This window comes from Nicotiana tomentosiformis, chromosome 6 (assembly GCF_000390325.3).
Source record: "Nicotiana tomentosiformis chromosome 6, ASM39032v3, whole genome shotgun sequence".
NCBI classification, from domain to species: Eukaryota; Viridiplantae; Streptophyta; class Magnoliopsida; order Solanales; family Solanaceae; genus Nicotiana; species Nicotiana tomentosiformis.
This window is the reverse complement of record NC_090817.1, coordinates 116,657,885-116,680,678: the sequence shown is the minus strand read 5'-3', so window position 1 is coordinate 116,680,678 and position 22,794 is coordinate 116,657,885. Positions and strand designations below refer to the sequence as shown.

The 22,794-nt window shown below is 39.9% G+C and overlaps 1 protein-coding gene across 2 annotated transcripts in view; it reads left to right on the top strand.

Moving 5' to 3' along the window:
* The first annotated feature begins 293 nt into the window (after nt 1–293).
* Nucleotides 294–22,794, top strand: part of LOC104102952 (bifunctional pinoresinol-lariciresinol reductase 2-like) — a 39,191-nt gene continuing 16,690 nt past the window's right edge. Inside the window, exons 1-4 of one of the 2 annotated variants that reach the window (XM_070177716.1) lie at nt 294–649; nt 1,501–1,744; nt 1,842–2,045; nt 2,162–2,597. In XM_070177716.1, coding sequence (XP_070033817.1) covers nt 320–649; nt 1,501–1,744; nt 1,842–2,045; nt 2,162–2,325 — 942 coding nt within the window. In that variant the 5' untranslated portion in view covers nt 294–319 and the 3' untranslated portion in view covers nt 2,326–2,597. Of the gene's footprint in view, nt 650–1,500; nt 1,745–1,841; nt 2,046–2,161; nt 2,598–22,794 lie in introns of those variants that run through there. The other variant, XM_070177717.1, reaches the window with a different exon arrangement.

Sequence of the window (22,794 nt, the reverse complement as noted above, 5' to 3'; positions counted from 1 at the left end):
TTTAAGTGGATATTATGCGGTCCGAATTAATCAGGCATTAAATATGAGTACCACATAGAGAAACAGAAAAAATTCTTGTATCAATAGCATGCGTTTGTAGCTTCGTGTCTTAGTTTAAGAAGAAAAATATAACAATTTAATGTCCCAAAAAAGGGAGTAAAATCTAAAACAAAAAAAGGCCTTGTACTCCAAGACAAAAAACACCCACAACAGAAGGAAAATAAAACAAAATTAACATAAACAAGATCCATTCTATAAATAGGCAATGAAGTATCATATATAACAATCCATTAACAAAAGAAGAAATCAATATATTGAGATGGAAAAAAGCAAAGTGTTGATTGTAGGAGGAACAGGGTACCTTGGGAAGAGATTAGTGAAAGCTAGTTTAGCAAATGGTAATAAAACCTACATTTTGCGTCATCCAGAGATAGGAGTTGATATTGAGAAAGTTGAAATGCTTATTTCTTTTAAGATGCAAGGAGCTCATCTTGTTTCTGCTTCTTTAAACGATCATCGGAGCCTCGTCGACGCCGTTAAACTCGTCGATGTTGTCATCTGTGCCATCTCCGGCGTCCATATTCGTAGCCATCATATCTTACTTCAGCTTAAGCTTGTGGATGCCATTAAAGAAGCTGGAAATATCAAGGTATAATATAATTAATGAAGATTTTTCTCATGCATAACTCGTTAATTATATTAACTATGCTTAAATGCAGATCCGGAATTTAAATATGACCGATTCGACTTTTAAAATATTACGATAGATCGATTATTGAGCTTTTAGTATATATATATATATATATATATATATATATATATATATATATATATATATATATTGAAAGTAATATGTTAGCAAATACCCATTTCTGTGACAGTGATGTCAAAGACAAACTTCAACATGTCATAAAATTTTCTAAAAGGGAGAAAAGTACGAAGTTTTAATTAGATTTAAAAATCAGAGAACCCTCACGTGGATGGCATGAAGAACCGAAGAAAGTCCCAGAAAGTTTTGCTTCTCACTAGTATCCGGGGTACATTGTGCACTTTATTTTTTAAGAGTCTATTTTTATACATTATCAAGTTAAGTAGTCTAACAATTAATAACACAGTCATTTATTCATATAATATAATTGGTTCTACACAATTAAATTGTACTCTAGTATTCTAGATAATAGTACATAGCTTAAACTCTTAGTTAATGATATTAGCACGTACACGGTTACGTCGCATTTGTTTCTGAAATTATTCAGAACTTGCAAAAAAAAAGTTGGAAAAATTAATTGAAAGATCGGAAGAATACCCTGAGTTTAGGCACATTGAGTGTGGCGCGAAAGTATCATAGCACTTCGAACATAATATAACACTTATTCATCCAAACTGATAACATATTCATAATTATATAATATGCATGTGTAATTGAGGTTCGGCAGTTTAAATCATTGCCAAGACAATTCATTTGGGATATGAAATATTTGAAAATATAAAATTGTACAGAGATTTTTGCCTTCTGAGTTTGGAACGGATCCAGCAAGAATGGAAATTAATGCAATGGAGCCAGGTAGAGTGACATTTGATGATAAAATGGTGGTGAGAAAAGCGATAGAAGAAACTCACATTCCTTACACTTACATCTCTGCTAACTGCTTTGCTGGTTACTTCCTCGGTGGTCTTTATCAAATTGGCCACATTCTTCCTTCTACTGATTCTGTTGTTTTGCTCGGAAATGGCAACCAGAAAGGTAATTTGTTTGTATAATTAGTTCCTTTTATCTTTCTGTATATGGTTTGTTGTGTATTTTGTATAATTCTCTTTGTTATGATATATATATTTTGCAGCAATTTGTGTGGACGAAGATGATATTGCAACATATACCATAAAGAGCATAGATGATCCAAGAACACTCAATAAGACACTTTACATTAGGCCTCCTAAAAACATACTTTCCCAAAGAGAGGTTGTTCATATCTGGGAAAACTTCATTGGTAAGGAGATTAAAAAATCAACTCTTTCCAAAGAAGAATTTTTGGCTCCTATGAAGGGTAAGAACCATAAATCATATACTCCCTTTGTCCCAATTTGATTGCCATTTCCAAAAGAATGAAAATGTTGTATTGATAATGTAATTTTCTCTTTTTTTTGGTTCCGTAAAAAACAGAGCTGGAATATGCAGAACAAGTTGGAATGTGTCACTATTATCACGTTTGCTACGAAGGATGCCTTGTTAATTTTGAAATAGGAGAAGAAGGAGAAGAGGCATCCAAACTCTATCCAGAGGTTAACTACACTACAGCCCAATACTACATGAAGCGTTACGTCTAATTTGTCTAAGCATGATCTCTTGTAATTCATGGCTTTGATTTCGCTTTCCAATAAACTTATCCCTAAAGTTCTTTGAACATTTGTGTATGTCACAACCATCAGACTTTTAGTACGTAGTGTTTGTTTCTTTGTAATAATAAAGAACAGACTTCTTTAAGGTGGTAAGTTTGTATGTATCTTAACATATTTTAGAGGATTTAAAATTTAAGTTATATATATGTTAGATAGTGTAAATAATTTTTATATTATAAGTGTATTTTAATATGCTATAACAGGTCACCTACCTTATTGTTTAGGTTACTGATATCTTTAATTATTATGATCAAATTGTCCAATGATAATTGGTATGGAATGCTTTTGTCATATATCCAAATTGAGATAAGGATCTATATATAACCAGCGCAAGTGTATTTACTAAATGCACAGCATTTCAGATAAAAAATAAACCTCGGATCGATCCTATGGTTCAAAGGGATAAGCGATAAAGACTTTTGTTACAAACATAGTGTTGATGCAACACCATTTATCTTCTTAGATAGGATTTATGTGTGTTGCTCCCAAATGCACATGCAAGTATACGTGGCCGACAATAATATAGGATTTTAAGTTCAGATATCGTACCCACAAAGACTTGTGATTAACTATCAACTAAATTAAACCCAAATAATTAATCTATTCAAGCGAATCCTAAAGTATGAATATTTAACTAAAACTAATCTAGAGTAACAAACTAAGAGATTAAAGGAAACAAGTTGATGAAATTAGACACGAATTCAATGGGAACCAATATTCTAGAGCTATGGGTTAACAAACAATCCCGTTGAGTCTTTCACTTAAATTGTCTAATTAATTTATCTAATTTATTGATTGACATGGTTAACATTACTCGTAGTATTCTCCCGAAGTACTACTCGACTATTCAAGCTAACCTAACACCTATATTCCTATGGAATTAGGATTAACAAGAATACATTAATAATTTCCGTGGAATCACCAAGCAAGGCGATTAGGTATATCCCTATCCTAACCGCAAATTCGTTCTTGATACTCAGGTTCAAGATCTTGCTCTACTCAATCTTATATGCAATCTAGAATTTTCTCTCCCGAGTTCAATCCTGGATTCGTAGATAGTATTCAATTGGTGATAAGACAATCAAATAATTAAGCGCAAGATTGAACAAATAAATCAATATGATAAAATAATAAAAATAATTCAAGCTTCAAACTATAATGTTCATGTAGCACCCACAACTCTAGAACTAATGAACTATAAAGTTAAAGGAAGAGAAGAGAAGAAAAACTGCGAATCCTTGTTCCAAGCGTGATTTATGTTCTCCTCCTCCAAAGTGACGTGTTCTCTCTAAAAAATATGTTAGATCCCCTCCAAAATTAGGTTTAGGACTCTTGTTATACGAATTGAGATCGTGTAGTACCGAAATAACCTTATTCCGAGCGACCTAGAAAAAGTCCCGCAACGCAGGATCCAGGCAAGCGCCTTGCACTAGCCTTAGTGCTGGAGGCAGTGAGCTTTCCTCTTGCTTAGGCGTTTCTTTCATCTTTTGTGAATTGTATCTCTTCTTTTTCTTGTCTTCTTCTTGGAGGGACAATCACCAAAGGGTGTCCCCCTTAGTCTCCTTCTATTTTATTCTTTTAATTTCTTTTTTTTATCTTCCGTGTTTCATTTAATTTTATTCTAAATCTCTTTATTTTCACACCACTTTATTCCTACACAGTTAAAATATAATATTAAGCATAACGTAATATAATTAATACTCAAAATATGATTAAAAGTGCTATAATATGAGGCAATAATGGTTAAATATATGCATTTTTATCCAAACATCAACACCCCACACTTAGACTCTTGCTCTTCCTCGAGTAAGCCAACAATTTGCATTATTTTTTAGCACTTTATTTTTACACAATTGAGGCACACTACACCAATGACCACGGTTGATAGCAACAATTAAGCTAGGGCATATGCGTTCAACACATACTTCCCATGACTCATGTCATTCTTCAAAAGAAATATTCACATCGAAGACAACATGCTCATAACAATTGTAGCCTAAAAAACCGACTCAATATCACAATGCACTCATGGCTGGAATACCCAACATCATAGAGAAGTCTTAATAACGTTACCTATACCTCGTGAAATCATGTGCCCTCACAACAAGAACAATATAGTAAGTTGAATCCACACATTCGAATCTCATGATCAAATATAATTTAAGGACTCACATCTATCAAAGAAAATCTCTCATTCCCACAAAGAAGTCACATGCATATAAAAGGTACCATAGGCTTGCCCATAATATAAATCTCCACTAATATAGGCTCACTCAATTTAAAATCAATTAGCACTTTATATGGTTGTAATATGGGCTAAGGGACGGGTAGGATATATTTAGGATTAGTGGTTCACCCTCCTCAGCACTTTAACACATCACATGATAAGCTTTAAGCACAAATTCTTCAATCCACTTCAATTTCACAAACAAGATCACTCCCCAAAATTGTTCCCTCTTTCTTTAAGCACAACTTTAATTTATACCTCACTAGCAACAACAAGACAACAATTTATTCATCTCTAACTTCTTCTTCTTCTTCTTCTTCCTCTTTCTCTTCCTCTTCCTCCTCTTCCTCTTCCTCTTCCTTTTCCTCTTCTTCTTCCTCCTCCTCTTCTTCTTCTTCTTCTTTCTTTTTTTTTTTTTCTCAATTTCCGCTAGTGGTGTATTATTCAACAAAATAAGTGTACCTTTTTTTCATTGGTTCCACTCGAAAGTCACCCCACACTTAGTCCTACTTCTTCTAGCACTCATTTCATAATTAAAATGCTTTCAGAGGTAACAAGATTAAAATAATGTCAATTAAGAACAAAAGGGTATAGGCTCGTAACGTGGGTGCCAATTAAAAGTCTATAGGTTCAAAAGGGTTCTCTAGGGATAGTTTTTATTTTGTGATAAGCATTAAGCTCAAAATGATCAAAGAAAGCCTAAAATCATTTTTCAAACCGAGCATCACCTAAAATTTCGCTTCAACTCACATACCGGGCAAGTTCTAGACTCAATCACAATAATATGGACTACATAAAACCGCACTTTACACATGGCATATGAATCACTAAGGACGGTCTCATTCCAACTCTCAAATAATGCAAGTATTCACGGAGCCATGAGATATTAAGCATTAAGCACAAAGTATAGGAGAATGCTTTTGCTTGAAAGAAATACAGAATAGAAGCATTCTAATTAAAATCTGAACAAAAGTTCAAAGAAACCCACTTAGTTGATGGTGAATTTTCGAAAAAGAATTAATATCCGGCGAGGCTTGTTGATTTCTTATAGGAAGATTTGACAACAAACATCACAACAATTTATTCATCTCTATCTTCTTCTTCTTCTTCTTCTTCTTCTTCTTCTCTTTTTTTCACAATTTTCGCTAGTGGTGTATTATACAACAAAACAAGTGTACCTTTCTTTTATTGGTTCCACTCGAAAGTCACCCTATACTTAGTCCTATTTTATCTAGCACTTATTTCACAATTAAAGTGCTTTCAGAGGTAACAAGATTAATAACATGACACATGACTCACTAAGGGCGGTCTCATTCCAACTTTCAGATAATACAAGTATTCACGGAGTCATAAGATATTAAGCATTAAGTACAAAGTATAGGAGAATGCTTTTGCTCGAAAGAAATACAGAATAAAAGCATTCTAATTAAAATCTAAACAAGAGTTCAAAGAAACCCACTTAGTTGATGGTGGATTTCCGAAAAAGAATTAATATCCGACGAGGCTGGTTGATTTCTGATAGGAAGATTTGACAACAAACATCACAACAATTTATTCATCTCTATCTTCTTATTCTTCTTCTTTTTCTTCTTCTTCCTCCCCTCCTCCTCTTCCTCCTCTTCTTCTTCTTCTTCTTCTTCTCTTTTTTTTCATAATTTCTGCTAGTGGTATATTATTCAACAAAATAAGTGTACCTCTCTCTCATTAGGTCCACTCGAAAGTCACCCCACACCTAGTCCTACTTCTTCTAGCACTCATTTCACAATTAAAGTGCTTTCAGAGGTAACAAGATCAAAACAATGTCAATTAAGAACAAACGGGTATAGGCTCGTAACGTGGGTGCCAATTAAATATCTATAGGTTCAAAAGGGTTATCTAGGGATAGTTTTTATTTTGTGATAAGCATTAAGCTCAAAATGAACAAAGAAAGCCTAAAATCATTTTTCAAACCGAGCATCACCTAAAATTTTGCTTCAACTCACATACCGGGCAAGTTCTTGACTCAATCACAATAACATGGCCTACATAAAACCACACTTTACACATGATATATGACTCACTAAGGGCGGTCTCATTCTGACTCTCAGATAATGCAAGTATTCACGGAGCCATGAGATATTAAGCATTAAGCACAAAGTATAGGAGAATGCTTTTACTTGAAAGAAATACAGAATATAAGCATTCTAATTAAAATCTGAACAAGAGTTCAAAGAAACCCACTTAGTTGATGGTGGATTTCCGAAAAAGAATTAATATCCGGCGAGGCTGGTTGATTTTTGATAGGAAGATTTGACAACAAACATCTTCCTTAATTCTTTAATGGTAGAAAACAAAACACTCCAAATTTTTGTGTTTGACATCATAATAATTCATTGTTTTTAAGGCTCTTAACATATTTTAGAGGATTTAAATTTTAAGTTATGTATATGTTAGATAGTGTAAATAATTTTTATACTATAAGTGTATTTTAATATGTTTAACATGTCACCTACCTTGTTTTTTAGTTTACTGATATCCTTAATTATTATGATCAAATTGTCCAATGATAATTGATATGGAATGTTTTTGTCATGTATCCAAATTGAGATAAGGATCCAGCAAGAATGGAAAATGCAATGGAGGAGTGACATTTGATGATAAAATGGCGGTGAGAAAAGCGACAGAAAAAGCTCACATTCCTTACACTTGCATCTCTGCTAACTGCATTGCTGGTTACTTCCTCGATGGTCTTTATCAAATTGGCCACATTCTTCCTCTCCTGATTCTGTTGTTTTGCTCAGAGATGGCATCCAGAAAGGTAATTTGTTTGTATAAGTTCCTTTTATCTTTCTGTATATGGTTTGTTGTGTATTTTGTATAATTCCCTTTTTTATTGACCCAAATTCCCTCCGTAGGATGTCGTGATGGCACTTAGTCTCTAAGACTAGGTAAGCCTATCAATTATGCGGAATAACGAAATCTAAGACTGAAACTCAAATCTCAACATATGAAATAAATAAATAAAAACTACAATTCAAAATAGTTACAACTCTCAAAACTCGGTAGAAATAAGTCACAAGCTTCTAAGGGAAATACTAAATGTCTCTATACATAAGAGTCTAAAGAGAATAAGGAAAATAACATAATAAGGATAGAGGGTGGACTCCGAAGTCTGCGGAAGCTGGCAGATATACCTTGAAGTCTCTGTGTGCGGACTAGCTCACTGATACCTGGTCTGGTAGGAAGTACCTGGATCTGCACAAAACAAATGTGCAGAAGCGTAGTATGAGTACACCAGAACGGTACCCAGTAAGTGCCAAGCCTAATTTCGGTAGAGTAGTGACGAGGTCAGGTCAGGGACCTACTGGAAATAATAAAAGATAGGGCGAAAAGTTTAACAATATAATAATAATAATGACAATGGAAATGAATCAAGTAAGGAGTATGTCACAATTTAACTGCACAGAATAAGGACAAATAATACATCACGGAAGAAAAACAGGAATTTACATATTTAGGGGGGAAAAAAACAATTAAGACAAGTACATCAATGGGAAAATATTAACAAGGGCACTCCCGAGGTATCGCCTCGTAGTCCCAAATCATTAATAAATTCACAATATTTCATTTTCTTATATCACCGTGGGAGCCTTCACATTTAGTTTAAAAGAAATTATTTTTCCCGAATATCATCCCGTGTTTTAGCCCACTTTATCACAACGCATGGCTTCTAGTAGTTTCCCTACTAGACACGCGTATCAAGCCCACCTTATCTCACTGCATGCGTTTCAACACCCAGACCTTATACCACCGCATGCATATCAATATCACAATATATCACAATACGCACCTCAAGTGCCCAAATATTTCAACTTGCCAAAATAAATCAACAACAACATTATTTTCCATAATAAGGAGCTCACGACTCAATCACATGTATACAAAAAGCTCAATAAAATATTCGGGAGTGAATAACACAACAAAATAATATTTTACAATTTAACACTTTACCTCAATACCAAATATCAATGTCAGATAATTCATACTTATAATAATTCAATTAAGAAATTCAACTTTCAAATAATGAGCACAGAATAAAAGGAACAAAGCTTCAACTACGCAGGTAAAGCAATTATGTCACGACCCAATTCTCTCTCCGTAAGATGTAGTGACGGCACCTAATTTCTACGACTAGGTAAGCCTAACAAAATGCGAAAATAAAAAAAATTGAAGTAAAAATTAACAACTAACTGCAACAGATAACTAAATAACTGGTAACAATGCCGCTTGGCATGTACATAACCAACACTCTAGTAATACATAGTATTCCCAAAACCCGGAACATCATAAGTTACAAGCTACAGAAGGAAACTAGTATCTCTATACACCAGAGTCTAATAAAAGAAGTACGGAAGGTAAATGACATAGGAGAGAATAAAGGGGGACTCCGAGGTCTACGAACGTGGTAGATGTACCTTGAAATCTCCGTACAACAGCAAGCACTCTCAGCTAGTAGCGGGGCCGATAAGAAGCACCTGGATCTGCACACAAAATATGTGCAGAAGAGTAGCATGAGTACACCACAACGGTACCCAGTAAGTGTCAAGCCTAACCTCGGTAGAGTAGTGACGAGGTCAGGTCCGGGCCCTATTAGGATATAATAACAAGACATATGACATAATAAAATGAAGTAAAACGGAGCAGTTAACAGAAAGTATTCACAAAGCAATAACAACACCAACACAATGAGATAACAATAGGGGCGCTCCCGAGATACCGTCTCGTAGTCCCAAAAGTAAATATGCGAGGAGATCTCCTGAGGTACCGCCTCGTAGTCTCAACAGTAAATATGCGAGGAGATTTCCCGAGGTACCACCTCGTAGTCTCAAATATAAATATACAGGGAGAACTCCCGAGGTACTGCCTCGTAGTCTCAAAAGTAAACACACAGCTCAAAACGATAAATATAATAGTTAACAACAAGAATCCTGCAGTTAAGACTGATAAAAATTAAGGAGAAACAGGAAATCAACTAGGCATACTGCACAGAGTTCAGATAAGCAGTTAAAGCACGTAGACATGCGATATTAGACTAAGCAGGATAAATACACATGTTGGTATAACTCAATTAAGATGAAAACAGGTTACTACTCAAAAACATAATCGGGTTTTACAACAAATAGCCCGTGTACGCACTCATCACCTCACATACACAGCGCTCACATATCACAACAGTACCAAATCCTAAGGGAATTTCCCCCCACAAGGTTAGAAAAGCCACTTACTTCGAACCAAGCTCAATCAATCAGTAAGAATACTCTTTCCTCGATTATCTGACTTCGAATGGACCAAATCTAGCAGAAAATAATTATATACCATAAATACAACTATAATAGACCAATCTAATTAATGAAATCAAGACTTTAACACAAATATCGAAAATCATCCTAAAAAGTCGACCCGAGCCCACGTCTCGAAATCGGGTAAAAGTCACAAAATACGAACACCAATCAGTCACGAGTTCACTCATATCAAAATTATCCAAATCTGATTTCAAAATCCTAATCAAAACTCAAAAACTTAGTTGAAGAACTTCTCCCATTTCCCCCCAAATTTCTCAACCAAATTCCTTAATTAGATGATGAAATCAACTATAGATTAGTGTAATATAACCATAAACGAGTTATGAATCATTACCCCAAAGTTCTTTCTGAAAAATCCTTGAATTATCGCCTTAATCCGAGCTCTCAAAGTCCCAAAATTGAAAATGGGATAAAACCCTCGAACTTGGCCCTTTTCTGCCCAGCGATTTCGCATCCTCGAGATTCCAGTCGCACCTACGACGCCGCACCTGCGTAAATTCCATCGCAGGTGCGGAAATGACTTAAGGTAATTGAGACCGATTCTGCAATCAGGTGGTCGCACCTGCGTGTGCGCACCTACGGACAATGGTCCGCTTCTGCGGTCTTCCTTCGCGCCTGCGGTTCCTCTAGTGCATTTGCGGACATCGCAGATGCGGCATTTTCCTCGCACCTGCTACCCCTAACCAAACCTCCCAACTCCGCTTCTGCGCTCCTCGATTCGCACATGCGTGTCCGCACCTGCGGCCAACCCCACCGCAGGTGCGATGACACCAGGAGTTGAAAAACTTCAGCATCTCTACAAGTCCAAATTTCGATCCGTTAGGTATCCGAAACTCACCCGAGGCCCCCCGGGATCTCAACCAAACATAGCAACAAGTCGTAAAACACCATACGAACTTAGTCAAGCCCTCAAATCATATCTAACAATGCTAAAAACGCGAATCACCCTCCAATTCAAACTTAATGAACTTTGAAACTTCAAGCTTCTACAACCGATACCGAAACCTATCAAATCACGTCCGATTGACCTCAAATTTTGCACACAAGTGATATTCGACATTACGGACCTACTCCAACTTCCAGAATCGGAATTCGACCCCGATATTAAAAAGTCCACTTCCGGTCAAACTTCCCAAAAATTCAACTTTCGTCATTTCAAGCCTAAATCAGCTACAGACCTCCAATTCACATTCCAGACACGCTCCTAAGTCCAAAATCACCCAACAGAGCTAACAAAATCGACGAAACTCCATTCTGGAGCCTTCTTCACACAGTTCCAACCACGGTCAAAATCCTAAGACTTAAGCTTCTATTTTAGGGACTAAGTATCCCAAATAACTCCGAAACCACAAACAAACCTCTCGGCAAGTCACATAAGCAGAAAAATATACGGGGGAAGCAGTAAATAGGGGACCAGGTCTATTACTCTCAAAATGACGGCCGGGTCATTACATCCTCCCCCTCTTAAAATAATCGTTCGTCCTCGAACGAGTATAGAGACATACCTAAAGTGGTGAAAAGATGAGGATAACGGCTGCGCATATCATGCTCGGTCTCCCAAGTCGCCTCCTCGACCGGCTGACCCCCCACTGAACCTTCACGGAAGCAATGTCCTTTGACCTCAACTTTCAAACCTACCTATCTAAAATATCCATCGGCTCCTCAACATTAGATAAATCCTTATCCAATTGGTCTGAGCTGAAATCCAACACATGAGACGGATCGCCGTGATACTTCCGGAGCATAGAAACATGAATTACAGGATGAATTCCTGCTAGGTTGGTAGGCAAGGCAAGCTCATAATCAACCTCCCCAACACTCCGCAACACCTCGAATAGGCCAATAAACCTTGGGCTCAGCTTACCCTTCCTTCCGAACCTCATAACACCCTTCATGGGTAACACCCGGAGCAGGACCCGCTCTTCAACCATGAATGCAATATCACAAACCTTCCGATCTGCATAACTCTTCTGTCTAGACTGGGCTGTGCAAAGTCGATCCTGAATCACCTTAACCTTCTCCAGAGCATCCTGGACCAAGTCTGTACCCAATAACCTAGCCTCGCCCGGCTCAAACCAACCCACTGGGGACCGACACCGCCTACCATACAAAGCCTCAAACGGTGCCATCTGAATACTCGACTGATAACTGTTGTAGTAGGCAAACTCCACGAGTGGAAAAAACTGATTCCAAGAACCTCCAAATTCCATCACACAATCATGGAGCATATCCTCCAGTATCTGAATAGTGCGCTCGGACTGTCTGTCCGTCTGAGGGTGAAATGTTGTGCTCAACTCTACTCGAGTACCCAAATCCTGTTGTACGGCCCTCCAGAACCGTGATGTAAACTGTGTGCCCCGGTCAGTGATAATTGATACCGGCACGCCATGAAGCTTGACAATTTCGTGGATATAAATTCAGCCTATCCACAATCACTCAAATTGCATCAAACTTCCACTGAGTCCGTGGAAGCCCAACAATGAAATCCATAGTGATTCGTTCCCATTTCCACTCCAGAATCTCTAACTTTTGAAGCAATCCACCTGGCCCCTGGTGCTCATACTTTACATGCTAGCAATTTAGACACCGAGCTACGTACTCCACTATGTCCTTCTTCATTCTCCTCCACCAGTAAACCATGCAAACCATCTACATTGAGAACACATAGCCTGCCCTGCATCCTCAGTGCACCATCATCTCCAATAGCGACCTCCTTAGCATCACCGTGCTGAACCGTGTCCTTAAGGACAAATAGATGGGGGTCATCATACTGACGCTCCTTGATACGATCATAAAGAGAAGGCCGGGTGACCACACAAGCCAACACTCGACTCGAGAAATATCCAATCTCACAAACTGGATGGCTAAGGCCCGAACATCCAATGCCATAAGCCTCTCTACTGCTTGTAGATATGCTAAGCTCCCCAAACTCTCTGCCCGATGACTCAAAGCATCGTCCACCACATTAGCCTTCCCAGGATGGTATAAAATGGTGATATCATAATCCTTAAGCAGCTCGAACCACCTCCGCTGATGCAAGTTAAGATCCTTCTTTTTGAACAGATGTTGCAAACTCCGATGATTAGTGTAAATTTTACAAGGGACACCATACAAATAGTGCCGCCAAATCTTCAAGGCATGGAAAATAGCTGCTAACTCAAGGTCGTGGACAAGATAGTTCTTCTCATGCACCTTCAGCTGTCTGGATGCGTAGGCAATCACCTTACCATCCTGCATCAACACCATGCCGAGACAAATCCGCGACGCATCACAATATACAGTATGAGACCCCAAACCTGTAGGCAATACCAATACTGGGGCTGTAGTCAAAGCTGTCTTGAGCTTCTGATAGCTCTCCTCACACTCCTATGTCCACCTAAACAGAGCACCCTTCTGGGTCAGCCTGGTCATAGGTGCCACAATAGATGAGAAACCCTCTACAAATCGACGGTAATACCCCGGTTAACCAAGAAAACTCTGGATCTCCGTAGTTGAGGACGGTCTAGGACAACTCTGCACTGCTTCCACCTTATTCGGATCCACCTTGATCCCATCACTCGATACTACATGACCCAAGAATGCCACTGAGTCTAGCCAAAACTCACACTTTGAAAATTTTGCATATAACTCCTTTTCTCTCAAGGTCTGAAGCATAGTACTCAGGTACTGCTCATGATCCCCCCGAGTCTAGGAGTACACCAGAATGTCATCAATAAACACAATAATGAATGAGTCAAGATAGGGTCGGAACACACTGTGCATCAAGTGCATAAATGTTGTTGGGGCATTGGTCAGCCCAAATGACATCACAAGGAACTCGTAGTGACCATACCGAGTCCTGAAAGCAGTCTTCAAGATATCTGGCTCCCGAATCTTCAAATGATGGTAGCCTGAACGTAAGTCAATCTTTGAAAATACTCTGGCACCCTGTAACTGATCAAATAAGTCATCAATACGAGGCAATGGATACATGTTCTTCACTGTAACTTTGTTCAGCTAGTGGTAATCAATGCACATACGCACAGAACCATCCTTTTTCTTCACAAACAAGACAGGAGCGCCCCAAGGTGACACACGGGGCCGAATGAAGCCCTTATCAAGCAACTCCTGTAACTGCTCCTTCAACTCCTTCAACTCAGGAGGAGCCATACGATATGGAGGAATAGAGATGGGCTGAGTGCCCGTCAACAAATCAATGCCAAAGTCAATATCTCTGTTGGGCGGCATACCTGGAAGATCAACTGGAAATACATCTGAAAAATCTTCACTACTGGGACTGACTCAACTGTAGAGGTATCAATACTGACATCTCTTACATAAGCTAGATATGCGTCACACCGATTCTCAACCATTCGTTGAGCCTTAAGAAATGAAATAACTCTGCTGGGAGTATACTCTAGGGTACCTTTCCACTCTAATCGCGGTAATCCTGGCATAGCCAGCATCATGGTTTTGGCGTGACAATCAAGAATAGCATGATGAAGCGATAACCAGTCCATGCCCAAAATAATCTCAAAGTCTACCATGCTGAGCAATAATAAATTGACTCTGGTCTCAAAACCACTAAGAACAACCAAACACGACCGATACACACAGTCAACAACAATAGAATCTCCCATAGGTATAGACACATAAACAGGAAAACTCAAGGAATCACGGGCTATACCTAAATACGGAGCAAAATAAGAGGACACATAAGAATAAGTGGAGCCCGGGTCAAATAAAACCGACACATCTCTATGACAGACTAGAACAATACCTGTAATGATAGAGTCGGAAGCAACTACCTCTGTACAAGCAGGGAGATCATAATATATGGCCTGGCCTCCCCCTCTAGGGCGACCTCGACCTCCCCGATCTCCACCTCGAGCTGGTAGAGCAGGTGGAGTAGTAGTTGGTGCTGTAATCATAGCTTGCGGACCCGGTAGAGTATGTTGTGCCTGAGAAATTTATGGAGGTGCACCCCTCCTAAGTCTGGGGAAATCCCTCACCATATGGAGAGTGTCGCCACACTCAAAACAAGCTCTCGGAGGGCGTGTCTACTGTGACTAGCTCGGGCCAGGTCTACTGGACTGACCGCTAAAAGCACCCCGTGCAGGAGGTGCACTAGATACTGGCGGTGCATAATAAGGCTCCTGGGGTCTAGAAAGGGCCGGAATACCACTGGCAGCTGGAAGTGCTAAATGAACGAGGTGACACACATAACCCCTACCATGACGAATTGCAACTGGGGCACAAGTACCTCTTGGCCTCCCTCCCCTCTCTCTCCCGAGCAAGAATACCCTTCAATCTCCTAGCAATACTCACAACCTGCTGATAAGAAATATCTATCTCTAACTCCCAGGCCATGCTAAGTCTGATACTAGGGTGGAGTCCCTTAATAAACCGACGAACCCTCTCTTGAAGTGTGGAAACTAATGCTGGTGCATGTCGGGCCAAATCATTGAAGCAAACTGCATACTCTGACACAGTCATAGCACCCTGGTGCAACTGCTCAAACTTCACGTGCCATGCGTCTCTGATACTCTGGGGAACATACTCCCTCAAGAACAAGTCCGAGAATTGAGTCCATGTAAGTGAAGCTGCCTCAGCTGGACTACCCAACTCATAAGCATGCCACCACTGATAGGCTGTTCATCTGAGCTGGAATGTAGTAAAAAAAAACCACTCAACTCCGCTACACCCATAGTACAAAGAATACGGTGACAATTCTCCAGAAAACCCTGGGCATCCTCTGACGCCAATCCACTGAAGGTAAGAGGGTGGTACTTCTTGTACCTCTCAAAACTGAGCTGCTCTGCCTCAGAAACTACTGCCCTAACCTCGAGCTGAGCTGGAGCTACCGGCTGTATCAATATAATCTCTGGAACCTGGTCGACCTGAACCCGCTGCTCTAGAGTACCAGCGACGGGGGTCTATGCTCTTCCCCCGGCATGAGATGTGGCTGGAGAAAGTGGATTCAATCCAGCCTGAACTAAGGTGCTGAACATGCTCAGAAACTGGGCTAGAGTCTCCTGGAGTACTGGTGCAGCAACATGTACCTCAAGTGTCTGCCCTCTAGCTAGAGCTAAAGGGGGCTCCTCTGTAGCAGCTCGTGCAGGTGCTATGGCTGCACCACGTGGACGTCCTCGACCTCTACCCTGGCCCCGACCTCTCATGGCTCTAGCAGGGTGTGCGGGAGCCTGGTCATCAGATCCGCATGTACGTGTCCTCACCATCTGTGAGAGAATAGAATACAGAAATTTAGAATTTCGAAGTCAACAATTTCGCACGATAAGGAATCAAAGAAGTGTAATTTTTCCTAATAGTTCCATAGCCTCCCGAAGATAAATACAGCCGTCTCTGTACCGATCCGCAAGACTGTACTAAAATTGCTTGTGACTCACGACACCTATGAACCTAGAGCTCTAATACCAACTTATCACGACCCAATTCTCCCTTCGTTAGACATCCTGATGGGCCTAGTCTCTACGACTAGGTAAGGCTAACAAAATGCGGAAATAAAAAAAATGGAAGTAAAACTTAACAACTAACTGCAACAGATAACTAAATAACTGGTAACAATGCCACTTGGCATATACAATAACCAACACTCTAGTAATACACAATATTTCCAAAATCCGGAACATTATAAGTTACAAGCTACAGAGGAAAACTAGTCTCTCTATACACCAGAGTCTAATAAAAGAAGTACGGAAGGTAAATGACATAGGAGAGAATAGAGGGGGACTCCGAGGTCTGCGGACGTGACACATGTACCTTGAAGTCTCCATACTACAGCAAGCACTCTCAGCTAGTAGTGGGGCTGATAAGAAGGACCTGGATCTGCACAGAAAACTTGTGAAGAAAAGTAGCATGAGTACACCACAACGATACCTAGTAAGTACCAAGCCTAACCTCGGTAGAGTAGTGACGAGGTCAGGTCTGGGCCCTACTGGGATATAATAATAAGACAAATGATATATTAAAATGAAGTAAAATGGAGCAGTTAACAGAAAGTATTCACAAAGAAATAACAACACAACATAATGAGATAACAATATGGGTACTCCCGAGATACCGTCTCGTAGTCCCAAAAGTAAATATGCGAGGAGATCTCCCGAGATACCGCCTCTTAATCTCAAAAGTAAATATGCGAGGAGATCTCCTGAGGTACCGCCTCGTAGTCTCAAAAGAAAACAAACAGCTCAAAACAACAAATACAACAGTTAACAGCAAGAATCCTGCAGTTAAGATTGATAAAAATCAAGGAGAAACAGGATATCAACTAGGCATACTGCAGAGAGTTCAGATAAGCAGTTAAAGCAAGTAGACATGCGATATTAGACTAAGCAGGATAACTACACATGTTGGTATAACTCAACTAAGATGAAAACAGGTTACTACTCATAAAAATAATCGGTTTTTACAACAAATAGCCCGTGTACGCACTCGTCACATCACGTACACAGCGCTCACATATCACAACAGTACCAAATCCTAAGGGGATTTTCCCAACACAAGGTTAGGCAAGCCACTTACCTCGAACCAAGCTCAATTAATCAGTAAGAATGCTCTTTCCTCGATTATCCGACTCCAAATGGCCCAAATCTAGCCAAAACTAATTACATACCATAAATGCAACTATAATAGACCAATCTAATTAATGAAGTCAAGACTTTAACAAAATATTTGAAAATCGTCCTAAAAAGTTGACCGGGCCCACGTCTCGAAATCAGGTAAAAGTCACAAAATATGAATACCCAATCAACCACGAGTTCACTCGTACCAAAATTATCCAAATCCGATATCAAAATCTCAATCAAAACTCAAAAACTTAGTTGAAGAACTTCTCTCATTTTCCCCAAGTTTCTCAACCAAATTCCTTAATTAGATGATGAAATTAACTATAGATTAGTGGAATATAATCATAAGTGAGTTAAGAATCATTAGCCAAAAGTTCTCTCTGAAAAATCCTTGAATTATTGCCTTAATGCGAGCTCTCAAAGTCCCAAAATTGAAAATGGGATAAAACCCTCGAACTTGGCCCTTTTCTGCCTAACGATTTTGCATCTGCGGGCTTCCAGTGACACCTATGACACCACACCTGCGGAAATTCCATCGCAGGTGCGGAAATGACTTAAGGTAATTGGGACCGATTCTGCAATCAGGTGGCCGCACCTACGTATGCGCACCTGCGGACAATGGTCCACTTTTGCGATCTTCCTCCGCGCCTGCGGTTCCTCTAGCGCATCTGCAGACATCGCAGGTGCGGCATTTTCCTCGCACTTGCGACCCCTGTCCAAACCTCCCAACTCTGCTTTTGTTCTCCTCGATTTGCACATGCATGTCTGCACCTGCGGCTAACCCCACCGCAGGTGCGATGACACCAGAAGTTGAATAACTTCAGCAGCTACACAAGTCCTAATTTCGATCCGTTAGGCATCCGAAACTCGCTCGAGGCCCACCGGGACCTCAACAAAACATACCAACAAGTCCTAAAACACCATACGAACTTACTCGAGCCCTCAAATCACGTCAAACAACGCTAAAAACATGAATCACCCTCCAATTCAAACTTAATGAACTTTGAAACTTTAAGCTTCTACAACTGACGCCGAAACCTATCAAATCACGTCCGATTGACCTTAAATTTTGTACACAAGTCATATTTGACATTACGGACCTAGTCCAACTTTTGGAATCAGAATGCGACCCCGATATCAAAAAGTCCACTTCCAGTCAAACTTCCCAAAAATTCAACTTTAGTCATTTCAAGCCTAAATCAGCTACATACCTCCAATTCACATTTCGGACACGCTCCTAAGTCCAAAATCACCCAACGAAGCTAACGGAACCAACGAAACTCCATTCCGGAGTCGTCTTCATACAGTTCCAACTACGGTCAAAATCCTAAGACTTAAGCTTCCGTTTTAGAGACTAAGTGTCTCAAATCACTCCGAAACCACAAACAAAACCCCATGGCAAGTCACATAAGCATAAAAAGATACGGGGGAAGCAGAAAATAGGGGATCGGGGAAATTACTCTCAAAGGACCGTCCAAGTCGTTAAAAATTAGTAGGAAAAGGTAAGGCAAATATAAAATATAAAATTAGACCAATGATGATGAGTATAACAGAATAAAATAATTTAATTAATATGTGACAATGATCTACACAATTTAAAGCCAGAATTTTCCATATTTATCCTGTGTACACACTCGTCACCTCACGTACACGGCTTTCAACACATCACATTTATCGTAACAATACCAATCCTAATGGGAATTTCCCCCACACAAGTTTACACAAGTCACTTACCTCAAACCAAAAATCCACTCAAAGCTCACCACGGCTTTGCCTTTTGAATTTGTCTCCAAACCAATCAAACCTAGTAATTTATTTACCAACAATTCAATTTGAGCTTTAGAAATTATTCACAATTCGACAGAGACTTAATTTAAGTTATTTTCGAAAACGTCAACTAAAAGTCAACATGGGGCCCACTTTTCGGAATCCGACAAAAAATCACGGAATCCAAACACCCATTACGATACGAGTTCAACCATATAAAAGTTATCAAATTCCGACATCAGATTGTCTTTCACATCTTCATTTTATATTTTTGGAAGATTTTACAAAAAAAATGATTTTCTTCAATTAAATTTACGGATTCATGATGTAAATAAGTATGGGATCATGATATATAAATGATTTAGGATAAAGAACACTTACCTAGTTCAAATTTGTGAAAACCCCCTCTGAAAATCGCCCAAACCGAGCTCCCCACTCTATTTTTGTTAAAAATGGCAAAACTCCCCGTTTATAGGGGTTTTATGTCTGTAGCGCCACATGTGGCATGGGGCGCTGCCTGTGGGGCCATTTCCAGAACTCCAAAAGTCCCAGCTCTAGAGATAGAGCCCCATGCTACCCTGGACGCTGGAGACGGGAAATCGTTTCCGACACGGAAATGGGCATAACTCTCTCATACGATGTCTGAATTTGACGATTCGTTTTGCTATGGCTCCGAAAATTCAATACGGATCTAATGCTTCAATAAAAACCGAATTTGGAGTTCATTTTCTTAATGTGATACCACTTATTCTTGAAGAAAGGACGTCAAAACATTCTAGAAATATCCAAATTAAATTTCTTTAACCATCTGAAATCCATCTGAGGCCCACGGGACCTCAACCAAATATACCAACCACTCCTAAAACATCATACGAACTTAGTTGAGCCCTTAAATCAAATCAAACAACGTGAAAAATATGAATTTCGTATCTATTCAAGCCTAACGAACTTTAAAACTTTAAACTTTTACATCCGACGCTGAAACCTATCAAATCAAGTCTGATGGACCTCAAATTTTGCACACAAGTCACAATTGACATTAAGGACCTACTCCAACTTCATAATCGGAATCCGACCCCGATATCAAAAAGTCCAGTCCCAGTCAAACTTCCCAAAATTCAACAAATTTCCAACGTTTGCCAATTGACCCTAAAATGTCCTACAAACCTCCAATTCAACATCCGTACACACTCCTAATTCCAAAATCATCATACGAAACTATTGGAATCATCAAAACTCTATTCCAAGGTTGTTTACTCATAAGTCAACATCCGGTCAACTATTTCCACTTAAGCTTTAAATATTGGAACTAAGTATTCCAATTCATTCCAAAACTTTACCGGACCCGAACCAATTGCCTCGACAAGTCACATAACAACTGCAAGGCACGAATAGAGCAGTAAATGGGGAAACAGGGCTGTAATACTCAAAACAATCGGCCGAGTTATTACATCCTCCCCTTCTTAAATAAACGTTCGTCCTCGAACGAGTATAGAGACATACCTGAAGTGGTGAAAAGATGAGAATAATAGCTACACATATCATGCTCTGTCTCCCAAGTCACCTCCTCGACTGGATGACCCCTCCACTGATCTTTTACTGAAGCAATGTTCTTTGACCTCAACTTCCGAACTTGCCTGTCCAAAATGCCCACTGGCTCCTCAACATAAGATAGATCCTTGTCCAACTGGACTGAGCTGAAGTCTAACACATGAGACGGATTGCCGTGATACTTTCGGAGCATGGAAAACTGGATGTACTGCTGAGATACTAAGTTGTAGTACAAGTCTGTAAGCCACCTCTCCAACCATCTCAAGGATCTCAAAAAGTCCGATATACCTAGGGCTCAACTTACCCTTCTTACTGAACCTCATAACACCCTTCATGGGCGAAACCCAGAGCAAGACCCGCTCCACAACCATGAATGCAATGTCGTGAACCTTCCGATCCGCATAACTCTTCTGTCTGGACTGGGCTGTACAAAGTCGATCCTGAATCAATTTAACCTTTTCCAAAGCATCCTGAACCAAATCTGTACCCAATAGCCTAGCTTCGCCTGGCTCAAACCAACCCATTGGAGACCGTCATCGCCTACCATTCAAAGCATCATACGATGCCATCTGAATGCTCGACAGATAACTGTTGTTGTAGGCAAACTCCATCAGCGGCAAGAACTGATCCCAAGCACCCCCAAAATCCATCACATACGCACAAAGCATATCCTCGAATATCTGAATAGTGCACTGGGACTGTCCGTCCATTTGAGGGTGAAATGATGTACTCAACTCCACCCGAGTATCCAAATCACGTTACACGGCTCTCCAGAACCATGATGTAAACTGCGCACCCCGGAAAAAGATGATAGATACTGGTATGCCATGAATCGTGACAATCTCGCGAATATAGACCTGAGCCAGCTGCTTCGAAGAGTAAGTAGTAACCAGAGGAATGAAATGAGTTGACTTGGTCAATCTATCCACAATCACCCAAAGTGCATCGAACTTCCTCTAAGTACATGGGAGCCCAACAACGAAATCCATAGTGATCCGCTCCAATTTTCACTCTGGAATCTCTAACTTCTAAAGCAATCCACCCGGTCGCTGATGCTCATACTTCACCTGCTGACAATTTAGGCACCGAGCAACATAATCCACTATGTCTTTCTTCATCCGCCTCCACCAATAGTGCTTCCTCAAATCTGATACATCTTCGTGGCACCTAGATGAATATAGTACCGAGAACTGTGAGCCTCCTAGAGAATCAACTCACGTAAACCATCTACATTAGGCACACATAGTCTGCCCTGCATCCGTAATAGACAGTAATCTTCAATAATGACTTTCTTGGCATCGCCGTGCTGAACCATGTCCTTGAGGACAAGCAGATGGGGGTCATCATACTGACGCTTCCTGATGCGGTCATAAAGAGAAGACTGAGAAATGACGTAGGCCAAAACTCAGCTCGGCTCGGAAACATCCAATCTAACTAACTGGTTGGCCAAGGCCTTAACATCCAAGGCTAAAGGATCCTCTACTACTGGTAGATATGCTAAGCTGCCCAAACTCTCTTCCTTACGACTCAAGGCATCAACCACCAGATTTGCCTTTCCGGGATGATATAAAATGGTGATATCATAATCTTTAAGCAACTCCAACCACCTCCGCTGCCGCAAGTTAAGCTCCTTCTATTTAAATAGATGTTGTATACTCCGATGATCGGTGTAGACCTCACAAGGGACACTATATAAATAGTGCCGCCAGATCTTCAAGGCATGAACAATAGCCGCTAACTTAAGGTCGTGGACCGGATAATTCTTCTCATGTACCTTTAACTGTCTGGACGCATATACAATTACCCTATCGTCTTGCATCAACACTTCACCGATACCAATATGCGACGCATCATAATACACCGTATAAGACCCTAAACCTGTAGGCAACACCAATACTGGGGTTGCAGTCAAATCTGTCTTGAGCTTTTGAAAGTTCTCCTCACA